This window comes from Asterias amurensis, chromosome 1, assembly GCF_032118995.1.
Source record: "Asterias amurensis chromosome 1, ASM3211899v1".
Lineage (NCBI taxonomy): Eukaryota > Metazoa > Echinodermata > Asteroidea > Forcipulatida > Asteriidae > Asterias > Asterias amurensis.
This window is the reverse complement of record NC_092648.1, coordinates 12,719,083-12,731,878: the sequence shown is the minus strand read 5'-3', so window position 1 is coordinate 12,731,878 and position 12,796 is coordinate 12,719,083. Positions and strand designations below refer to the sequence as shown.

The following is a 12,796-nucleotide window of genomic DNA, read 5'->3' as shown; positions in this document are numbered from 1 at the left end:
CAATTACTGATAGTGTCCATTGTCTTGAACATTCTCGTTTTCATTCTCGATATTTCGAGGCCTGTGTGATCGGGCCTTAAGAGAGGCCTTCTATGTCTCCATGAAATCTCCAAAGACGTCATATTCAGTCCTTAAACTATGTGCATCAAATGGCAAGACACTCATGAAAGAGGGCACCTCTATCAAGAAAAATTTAAATTTCTAATTGAATATATTCCAAAGACCAGGGGGATTGAGGCGCGTGATCATCTTCGCACCCTCCCAAGGGTATGAGGACTGAAGAGCTTGGATTTGTCACTAGCCTGACATGAAAACACTAGTCAAGAGTGCTTCCAGCTAGGCAAATTGACTTCTTAAGTAGCCCGGTGGACTAGTAATAATGTACCAGCGTGTATTTTGTTTAATCCTCCGGCAAGCTAGAATCCCTGGTTCTGACTGGTCAATGTTGTGGATTCGGTTTTTTTACATCCCATTCTGAAATTCTGCATTGCATTTTGCGTAAATTTACATGGTTTACTGCAGCCAGTTTAATGGTTGCAAAATCAAGAACTTTTTTTCTGTAAATTTTTTGTTAACCATTAACGAGCTCAAACTTTCCATAAAAAAAAACAACATTTTGAAATTCGTGTTATTTTTCTTAAAATGTTGCTTTTACAACAAACCGTTACAAAAAATAAAAACACCCTAATAAGTTTGAAATCTTCAATTTATTTATTACACAATACAGTTTAGTGATGAAAGATAAAATTCAAGCTACATGTACATGTAATGTGAACTCATGGAACACAGAAAAAATACAAAGCACTTCTATATCTCATATACAATGATGCGCAAAATTCAAAGAGACAAAAGCACTTTTTTTCCTATTCACTCTTAAGAGATAACTAATCCAATTTCAAAATAACAATAAAGCTATACGTAAACATGAAATCAACCAATTATCAAGTTATTGGGCTGTAACTTTTGCATGCAAGTCCAACATACAATAACTAGTGAAATGACTTTGGAAACAACAAATAGCACAAGGAATCAGGGAGCTGTACCTTTTTCTTTCTTGCTCTTCTTTCTCCCTCCTATGGGCCTCAATGTAAGGTTTCAGCTGCGTACACGTCTTGTCAAGATGTCGGCAAAACTCAAGCATCGCAGACTCTTTGCTCATGTCGTCCAAGTCCTGCCATTGTTTCCTGAGGGGAGAATATGTCAACAACAAAAAAACATTAAAATCTTGCTACTTATAATTAAGAATTTCCAGTGGGCTTCAACACCAACTGCACCGGACGGTTGATGTGCAGGCCTTGAGTTTCGATCTTGAAGAGGCACATCAATTTTCCTCTGGTAAAAGGGCACTTCTATTCAGTGAGGGAAACGTAAATTTGTATTGGAATTTTGCAGTGGGTTATTTTGTGGTGGCACAGCTGACTGTTCACAAAACTAGTGTTTTAATATTACTGTGTACAACTGGGGCCAATTTCATAGAGCTGCTTATAAAAAGCAAAAATTTTGCTTAAGCACGAAAATAGCTCGCTTATTTTACACATGTTACTGGCCAAAATTTCCTGCCATATACATTGCTTATGACTTGTATTGAGCTGTTGTTTACTTAGCATTACAATTGAGTGGAGTCTTGGCCGGTAATCTGATTTTACTAAGCAATGAATTTTTTGCTTAAGCAGCTCTATGAAATTGGGCCCTGTATGATTACAACATCTAGTTAGCTCTTTTCATTATGCATTCACCACCTTCACAACATGGTATTAGAAGCTGGTTATTGAATAATGACATAACGAACAATACAGTTTAAAGCCACAGATGGGCCCTAATCACGTATCCATGGAATAATTGCTCATTAGTTTTACGGACGAGTAGGGGGGGCCTATGCAGTGCAGAGCATTGAACTACCATTTTATTATCAATGTAGTCTAGCTTGTAAGGTTTTACAAGGTGTTGTGCCCACATTCTGCAGCCAGCATTGATGGCAGCCCAAACCCTTGTTTGCAACCATAAGTATTGACCCTATTCACCTGACGTCATCATCAGAATAATCTTGGATGCGCCATTTTGGTGGTCAATGTCAACATGCGTTATTCACTGAAGTGCGCATTTTAGTTGATGCTGCGTTTACAGGTTAACCTATTTGACCACCAAAATGGTGAGCTTGGCACAGTCGCCGCGTGTGACGTGGGTGAAGGGGTCAATACCGGATTCTTAACATTAATTTTGGGTTGAACAAAAAAATTTGGCTTGGAGCAGCATTTGAAACTGCAACCTCTGGATTAATGTGCGGGTACTCAATGAACTGAGCTATCTAGCTATCAATATCTTGAACAATATTTCAGATGGAAATATTTCTCCGGGGGTTGGTACTGGTATGAAGATTATAATGAGAGAGCTTCAGATTGAAACCAAATCAATTTTTTTCGTTGCTTTTCTTTGACGACTACCATTTCGAACGAGTCCACACACTGAGAACATCTAGATTGAAACCGAATCAATTTTGTCATTCCTGTTTTAGTTACTACCCATTTTTTCTTTGACAGCTACCATTTTGTACACACAGAGAGCCTCTTTCATTATCTTTATTGAATCCATCTTCTGGATGTCTGCATTTAAGAGTTGTAGGAAGCTCCAATCTAATTAGTGTCCAACTAACAAGAGGAGGCTTTTAATAGGAAGCACAGGCAAAAGTCCACTTTTTTTTCTTCTTCTCTTTTGAAAGCACTTAAACTAATCCAGCTGATGAGGCATTGCATAATGTAAATTGAAAGAATGGCCAGAAGTCCTTTTCATGTACAGGGTTAAGAGCAGAGCAGAGTAATACACCTGCGGTGCCTGCTTTTAAAAATAAATGCCAACTTGACAGACCGCATGTGAATGTCCCCATACAGCTCAGGCCTGTATGCTTAGTTTTTGAAAGGGCAAGGACACCAGAGGCATTTTCTCCTCAGTAAATGGCACCCTAAGGGCACCAGGGCAATGAACCTAAGGGCACCAAGGCAATGACCCCGGGGCACAGAGGAAATGGCCTTTGATGCCTCTGCGAATCATCAGGCTTGACATTTACAACACCTTCATACAGGAATAATACATGGACATGGAACAGATCTTGGATTTGATGAAGTGGCACAGCCACATTTCAAGTTTTTAAGTAGAAAACAGGCACTCCCATTTACAAAATCAGGAAGCCATCTGCCCGTTTACTAATTTTAATGGATGATGTGTTTTTTTTTTGCCAAATTTTCTGTCAAACGCTAACAGACCATTCCCATGAAGTATGCTAACTCCATTCATGCATGCGTACAGTGGTTGGCAAATGCCATAGAGATGTGCACTCAAAGACGCACAATCGCATCTGCGTCACGCAGCAATTAGCCACATACAAAGCGAAAAATGTTCTGTCAATTTGGTAACCAAAATGTTAGTATGCACGCGCCTTGGACTGGTTCAAAAGCTATCTCTCTGATAGGAAACAGTTCGTTCAATGGAAAGATTATGACTCTACACCTAAAACTATCAAATGTGGCGTACCTCAAGGCTCAATTCTAGGTCCAATACTCTTTCTTTTATATAAAAGATATCTGTAATTCTTCCAAATTGTTATCCTTTATTCTATTTGCTGATGACACCAATGTTTTCTTTAGTCATTATCATAGTAACTTAAAGGAGGCAGTTTCAGTAATGAACTCAGAATTGCAAAAGGTTTCTTTGTGGTTTAAATGTAACAAACTATCAATTAATGAAAAGAAAACTTGCTTTATGTTATTTTCAAATAAATGTAAAGATGATAACATCAATGCGTATATAAACAACTCTAAAATAAGCCAAGTTAATTCTTTTAGATTTCTAGGTGTTATAATCGACAGCAACCTTACATGGAAGTCTCACTGCCAAAAGATTCACACATCAGTTTCCCAAATTTTGGGTTTTCTACGTAAACTTAAACATATTCTGCCTAGGAATGTGCTATTCTCTATTTATAATATGCTGGCATTGCCCCACTTTCAATACGGAATTCTAGCTTGGGGAAATACTCATGCTTCTTACCTAAACAAGCTATTAATCGTACAGAAGAAATCCTTGAGAGTTATAGCCAATTCTAGCTTTAGAGAGCACACCTCACCACTTTTCAAGCAATTTAATACACTCAATATTTTTAAACTTTATAAATATCATCTTGGGGTCCTTATGTTTAAGTTTGAATCTAACTTGTTACCAGGTAACATAAGACTCCTCTTTTCACGAAATATTGACATCCATTCACATAACACTAGATCAGCTACTAAAATTCATATTGGTAAGGCTCGGACCACTTTATTTATGAAAACAGTCAGACATCAAGGCCCCCTACTCTGGAATCAGCTCACCCCAATACCTTCATTTAGAACTGTGCACAGCTTAAAAAAATACTTGAAAAACCTACTTTTAACTAGTATCGTTTAAAATGACACCACCTGTAACTACACGCGTACGATGATTATCCATTCCAGTTTATCTAGTTTTGTAATTTGTTAAGTAATTATGTTCAGTTAATTTTCCTTTTTGTTATTAACTCTCAATATGTATTGAAGGCTGCATAGCAAACAAATTGTTAAAAACAGTTTAATTACAAACAAACATTGTTTTGTGTTATTTTTGCTGTATGAGTTGACCTTTCACTGTACTTTTATTTCATCAATCAACATTGTTATTGTTATAAAGTAAAACCAATTAATTTATAATATAAAGGGTCCAGGCTCTGTACAAGCCTAGGCTTTTTCCTGGTGCCCTCCTCTTATCACCCTTTGTTCCTTTGTCTTGTATGTTTTATGATTATTTATTGTTATATTTGGAAATAAAAAACAAACAAACAATAACGTGCAATTCACATGGTTTACTATTTACAGATAATTCTTATCTGACTTTCCATGCACAGCGGCAAAAAACACTTCTCCAATGCTGTTTGATTTTCTTCTTGAATTGAAGTGCATGTTTTGTATCATCATGTATTTATTCTCATTTTAATACACTTTCAATTACAGGATGGATACAAATATTCACTAAAGCTCAGTCTGGTTTCTACCTCCATGGTCTGGTGGTCAAAGAACATCAACAAAAATTTAACCTCCAGTAAAAAATTACTAGACATAAAATAACAGTGCAAACAGAACAATACCAAAATATATAAAACAACAACCCAACTTTACAACTAAAAACACCAGAAAAATAAACAAAAATAGCTAAATAAAACTGTTTTTAAGTCCAGGGCTAGGATGGGCTGGGATAGAAGGGGAGGGGGTGGGGGAGATGGTGATTTGAGTAGTGTTACAAAATTTCATTGATTTAGTTTTTCTTTTAACATTCTCATGGAACATAGAAAATGGCCTTGCGCCTACGACAAAAGAAAAATCCCAGTGCTGGTTGCAGACAATTAAATACACAGCAGACCCAGAAATTGTTTGTTTAGCAAGTAAATCAATTCGCATCCTCTAATGTTTCTGACAACACAGCATACAACCCTGTGAAAATGTCATCCTATTAGGTGGTCAGGTGCAAAGATTATAGAGTGCCGAAGGCGCAAGATGCGGGAACTGGAGCCCTTGTTATTGTTGGAGTATTTCAGCGAGCAAATGGCCAGGTGTGCGTTTTATCAGGGATTTTGAGCGGGCATTCATATAAGGCTTATTGCTAGCGCAGGAATCAATTATAAGCAGGTGATTTGGAGGGTCTTAAAATGCTATTTTCAAGACTTTAAAGGGTGTGGGTACTTTTTGTACGACACAAAACTCAATGTCCTCAGATTTACATTAAACTTACACGGTTTGAAGATAATGGTGATAGAAAACTTCCCTTACTTGAAATATTACTTACTGAGGTGATTTATTTTTTGAGAATGAATACGAAACAATGTCACAAAAATAATTTTTCATCTCAGATGATGGAATTATTTTGTACAACGTATTTACGCAACTCTCCTAAAAACATTGATCGGTGATTTTCACCTTTTCTCATGCCTAATGAAGCTGAAATTTCTACAGGTAAATTATATTACATAGTCTTCATTCACAATGAGTACGAATTCATGTCATGGCCAAAAACTTGAACTACAAAAGGTATCAAAATGCTTTAACTGTACAAACAATGTAGTTGAGATGGACCTAAAATCACTGAGCCTTGAGATCAAAACTTAAGTAATATGTTGATAATAAGCAATCCCATACTTTTACATGCGTGTCTCTAAAATAATTTCCAAAAAAATCAGTTTGCAAAAATCAATTGAAAGTCAATGAAATATAAGATCTACAGCAGATACAGTAGTAAGACAATTTCATTCTCTGCATCTGTTTCCCCCTTCATGGGAAATAGATGAGTCCAGTTATCCAAGATGGTGAGAGATAAGATAAACAACTGAGCTCTTTATTGATATAACTCCAAGACGGTTCTTCTTCATCTTCATGTCTTGGAGAAAAAAAAAAGAAGCTTTTGCGCTGTGTACACAGTCCAAATGTTTTTTATGTACATAAATAGCATTAATATGGGCCTCTTAAGGGGCTTTGATACCCTTTTAGCCATGACATGAATCCCTACTCACTGTGAATGAAGATGTTTTGTAAATTTACCTGCAGAAAATTCAGCTTCATATACATGTAGTCATCACAAGTTTTTGAGAAAACAAGTGAAAATCACAGAGCAATGTTTTCAGGAGAAGCTCCACATACCAGTACTGGTATCAGAGATACATGTACTGTACATCCATTGAGTCAACGTACAAGTACATGTACATTGACTTAAGCCAATGACTTGGACTTATAACTCAGACTCGAGTCGCCAATTTTTATTAAACTTGTGACTAACTTGACTTGACTTGCTTGGAGGAAAAATGACTTGTGACTTGATTTGACTTAAAGGCAGTGGACACTATTGGTAATTACTCAAAATATTTATTAGCATAAAACCTTTCTTGGTGAAGAGTAATGGGGAGAGGTTGATGGTATAAAACATTGTGAGAAACGGCTCCCTCTGAAGTGCCATAGTTTTCGAGAAAGAAGAAATTTTCCACGAATTTGTTTTCGAGACCTCAGGTTTAGCATTTGAGGTCTCGAAATCAACCATCTAAACGCACACAACTTCGTGTGACAAGGGTGTTTTTTTCTTTCATTATTATCTCGCAAGTTTGATGACCGATTGAGCTCAAATTTTCACAGGTTTGTTATTTTATGCATATGTTGAGATACACCAACTGTGACGGCTAGTTTTTGACAATTACCAATAGTGTCCACTGCCTTTAAAGACACTGGAAACTATTGGTAATTGTCAAAGCCCAGTCTTTTCACTTGGTGTATCTCAACATATGTATGCACAAAATAACAAACCTGTGAACTGAATTGGTCATCGCGGTTGCAAGATAATAATGAAAGAAAAAACACCCTTGTCACACGAAGTTGTGTGCTTTCAGATGCTTGATTTCAAGACCTCAAAATCTAATTCTGAGGTCTCGAAATCAAATTCAAATATTTTAGTATTCTTTCTCGAAAACTATGTTACTTCAGAGGCAGCCGTTTCTCACAATGTTTTATACCCGTGTGTACTATCAACAGCTCTCCATTGATCATTAACAAGTAAGTTTTTATGCTAACAATTATTTTGAGATATTACCAATATACAGTATAGTGTCCACTGCCTTTAAAGGAAAAAATGACTTGACTTGATTCTTGAAGTTGCGCGAGTTGAGAATCGACTTGAATAAATTTGATGTTGAGACCAATGCAACTAATATTTCAAATGAATATCCCAATGTTTTTGAGTGCTCAAGACTGTCATAAGAGATTAGATCTGCACGGATACGCAGACACGTAGGTGCACCTGCTCATTAGACGTGACATGCAAAATGTATGAATGAGCGCTGTACTTGTTTGTGCATAGAAACAGTGTAATCTTCCATACAATCCGTTAAGGACAGGAGTGTATCAGTGTACATGTATCATTACACTCAAGTGCAGAAGCAGTGACTAAGAATTTTTTTCAATATCTTTTAAATAAATTTTCATAAAAAAATAAATACTTTTGTTTATAAAGCTTTTTGTCTAGAGACATTTAACTCTAAACATATTGTAAATTTCATTTTAAATTTATGTCCTTCATCACCATGCATTGTGCCACCATGAGCTGCACCTTAGCATAATTTCGGGACATTACGTGACTTGTGACTTGGTTTGACTTGCCAAAATTTGACTTGTTACTTGACTTGACTTTAGCAAAAGTACGACTTGAGAAAAAAAACATTGAAAGTTGATCTGATTCGTCACCGTACATGTACATGTAGTAATCAATCAAGTCGATATTGCCAACTTATTAAATTACTACATAGGGGCCTACTTACTAATAAAATATCAAGTTTAAAAAGAGCTTTCATATCCCACCCCTTTAAAGGCAAGGTGTACAGTTAGTTTTTGGTAAGGGGGTGACTGTTTGACTGTTCCCTTCACATAAAACATAAAACTAAAAAGGTGATCACGTTTTTTTAGATATCGCTGCAAATCCGGAGCAAATACACTGTATGTAATATTAATAATAATAATAACATAACATTGATAAGGCGCACAGTATCTGGAATGGTACCATACAAAGGCGCCGGAAGCTAGCAAGCAGACAAATTGAACAGATGAGTCTTGAGGTTGTGTTTGAATGTAGATAGATCAGGGGTGTCCCTCAGCTCGTCTGCCAAGGAATTCAAGAGAAACGATGCGCAGCTGGAAAAGGCACGGTCTCAATAACTTGCCAGACGAGTTTTGGGAACATAGAGCATGTGTGGTGATGATGACGATCTAAGGCCTGGTCTGATGTTACGTTGTTATAGAAGATCTGTAATGTATTAAGGTGCTAATCCATGGAGGGCCTTGAATGCGAGAGGCAAGATTTAGAATTGTATTCTATGTTTAACAGGAAGCCAGTGGAGATTTAAAAAAAATGTATGCCCACGCAGGAAGAACAATCCCTTATAGGAATACACAATCTGAGAAGCGTAACTGCTGTAACGTTTTTCAGATTCAAACTTCGAGGTGTAAAAAATTTTATCTTTTTACATAACCACACTTCTCAAAATGCTTTATACTATCAAACAATGATAGGCTTCTCATCAAAGGTTGTTGTTGGCATTCATTTTAAAAGTGATAACCAAACGTATACCTTCCCTTTAAAGTTGAAGGTATATATAATAAAAAGTACATGGCAGGCATAGGCCTAACTAAGCAGTAATATGTACAAAGCCCCCACTCAGCATGAGGACCTGGCCATTGGCAATAAAGAATTTAATTTCATTTCTGCACAACTGGAGTGTTTTATGAGGTGGTTTTTTTTACCTTCTATCGTTACCGACAACGTCCAGATAACCAACTGGGGGTGAGTTTGATGGGTCGTACTTGCCGTGGGTTATCTGCCTCACATAGGCAACCAACCGTACTTTGTCTTTGTAGGAAAGATGAAAGGCTTTTCCCTCTTTTTCTGCAAGTGGGAAAAAAATTGAAAATAAAACATCGATTTAGAAAAGACTTTGAAGGTGCAAATTAAGGTTAATAATGATTGAAAATAAATAATAAACTGAGCGTAACTGCTATATATACATATTGTAAAGCCCTAAAAGGCACTGGACACATTTGGTAATTACTCAAAATATTTATTGACATAAAAACTAACTTGGTAACAAGCAATGGAGAGCTGTCATGAAAAACGACTCCCTCTGAAGTAGCAAAGTTTTCGAGGAGGTTATTTTTCACAAAAATATTTGAATTGTCTCAAAGAAAGCACAACAAATTGTGCAGAAAGGTTTTTGCCCTCTCCTTGTTTTATGGCAACTTTGATGACTAATTGGGCATTTTTGTGTACAAATTTGTTACTTTATGCATACGATACAGTAAATGACAACACAACAAGGCAAACCCCTCCTCGTAAGGATTTGGACCAGGTATTTTCAATGTACATTACACAAACAGAAGGACAACCAATAATATTGTTCATTTTAAAGACGATGTGACATGTGACATGTGACATCACATGTTTACAAAAGAGCCACAGAGCCTGGACTTCCTGCAGGCATGATTTGTACACAGCTCAATGGAAGAAAACATAAAATCTTATATTTTATGGAGATTGCACTGTCTAATTCTTATCAACTTTTGATATGATGAAAGGGGGCACATCTCAAAACTTGACTAGCTTTTACTTTCATAACTCTTGGTTTTATGTGGAAATTATGACACAAAATGTAAACTTTCCCATAGGACCACTGCCTGCCAGAACACTGAAAGAATGTACGAGGTCACACTTATTGTTAACAAGGTTCACATGGTTAAGCACTGATGACAGGTATGATAGGTATGCATGAATTATGAGACTCATTTAACTATAGAGCACCTTGTTAAAGGAACACGTTGCCTTGGATCAGTCGAGTTGGTCTTTGAAAAGCGTTTGTAACCGTTTGTTATAAAATGCATATGGTTAGAAAGATGTTTTAAAAGTAGAATACAATGATCCACACGAATTTGCCTCGAGATTGCGTGGTTTTCCTTTTACTTTGCGAACTAACACGGTCGGCCATATGTCCGACCGTGGTGTTCGACGAGTTAAAAGGAAAACCACGCAATTTGGAGTGGTACTTGTGTGGCTTTCCGTTCCTAGAACTAGACGGAAAGCTGGGGATAGCTCATTCTCCATAGCTGCCCCTCGCCTATGGAATGAGCTCCCCGCGGGTCTGAGAGAGGCGATCTCGTTGCCTGTATTCAAAAGCCTCCTCAAGACATTTCTTTTTCCCCACCCATCCTAGTTTGTTTGTTTTTCTTTTGTTTTGTTGTCATAGTCTCATGTAAAGCGCTCTGTTCTCCGTAGAGCGCTATATAAATGTTTCATATTATTATTATTATTATTATTATATTCTACTTTTAAATACTCTGTTTTGTAAATTTGTGAAATGTACGCTGTCTTTTTCTTCTTCATGACATGTAGGCATAAACAGTAAGCGGCTAATGTTTTGAGCCCTTTTTGCTTTTTTTGTAAGTTTTAGTATTTTTATAATGAATCCAATCGTATGTGGTTGCAAATAAATGAACCTTTTTAGTTCTCAAGGCTTGTTCAGTGTTGCATTTTATGTATGAAACAGTTCATATAGGCCTATTTAATTATTTTTTATTTTCATTTATTTTGTTTTAACTTGTACAATATATATTTCCAAATTAAAATGTAAATTTCCTCATAACTTTTAGCCTTAATACCTAAATGAAGTACTTGGCTTGTTTTCTGTACAATTTTACATTGAACATCAACCCTTATTTTTGTCTGAATTATTATTATTTCTAAGGTTACAATAAAGCTATTGATATAACACCCACCATGAAGGTCGAATTGATAACACTATCAGTTCATAGACGTTTCCTGTGATAACACATGCAGGAAATTGTGTACTTCAAGTGCTTTCAAGAACACACTCCATGTCAGTACATGAAGAGAAAGGACAAATTTCAGTATGGCGCCACCACTTTTTCATTCGATATGAAATAATATAGTATCTAATTTACCTCAATGAGATATCCCTTTCTGTAAAAAATGAGTGAAAAAGTGGTGGCGCCATACGGAAAGTTATCCAAGAGAAATTAATCAACATATCAAATTTTACAGTGCAAAACTAGGCCTATACTAGCCTATTGTACAATATGTACAAATGCAATACATTTTATTTTTAAAGGCAGTGGACACTATTGGTAATTGTCAAAGACTAGTCTTCACAGTTGGTGTATCTCAACATATGCATAAAATAACTAACCTGTGAAAACTTGAGCTCAATCGGTCAAGTTGCTCAAGTTGCGAGATAATAATGAAAGAAAAAAAACCCTTGTCACACTGAAGTTGTGTGCGTTCAGATGGTTGATTTCGAGACCTCAAGTTCTAAATCCGAGGTCTCGAAATCAAATTCGTGGAAAATTACTTCTTTCTCAAAAACTTTGGCACTTCAGAGGGAGCTGTTTCTCACAATGTTTTATACCATCAACCTCTCCCTATTACTTGTCACCAAGAAAGCTTTTATGCTAATAATTATTTTTAGTAATTACCAATAGTGTCCACTGCCTTTAAGTCATAGCCAGCACTACAAAATCATGCACTGTAGCATACGTACAATGTAGGTAATAAACCACAACACAAAAGCAGTACATGTATAAAAGCTCAAATTCTAAATAAAGTACAGTTACACTGTAATATACTTGCAACACATTCACAATGTTCATGAATAACCTAATAGCACTACATGTACATGTACACTACATTACATTCTATAGGGCCACCATAAATTATCCTCGCTGTGTGTCCATCAACATTGATTTATCCTACATTTCACCATGGACGAAGAAATATTTCACCACATACGGTAATAGACTAAAACCATCTTTTTACTGAAAAAAAAACACACACAATATGAAAGACAGCATACAGTCAATTAAACTCACCAAAATGGATACAACTCTCAAATTAAAAGGCAACAATAACTGCATTTGTCAGAGGTTTTTAGTGTACGTAGATCTAGAACAGGGAACACGTCGCTAATAAATACTGGGATTGTCTGCATTCTACATGTACCTGCAGCAGGATGGACTGGTGCATTTTGTCTGTAGGGTAAATTAAATGATGCACGGATAGACCTGCAGCAGGATGGACTGGTGCATTTTGTCTATAGGGTAAATTAAATGATGCACGGATAGACAGTCTGAAAGGGTTCATAATCATAATAAAGGATGCATGTCTGGCAACTGACATGGACGAGGGGAATAATAACTACAAC

General features: G+C 36.4%; 1 protein-coding gene across 1 annotated transcript in view; it reads right to left on the bottom strand.

Moving 5' to 3' along the window:
• LOC139946002 (Golgi resident protein GCP60-like) overlaps positions 1–12,796 on the bottom strand; it is a 33,656-nt gene that overhangs the window by 15,462 nt on the left and 5,398 nt on the right. Inside the window, exons 2-3 of the mRNA XM_071943586.1 lie at positions 9,333–9,474; positions 1,044–1,184 (exon numbers count right to left, since the gene is read on the bottom strand). Of these exons, the coding sequence (XP_071799687.1) occupies positions 1,044–1,184; positions 9,333–9,474 (283 nt within the window). The remainder of the gene's footprint in view (positions 1–1,043; positions 1,185–9,332; positions 9,475–12,796) is intronic.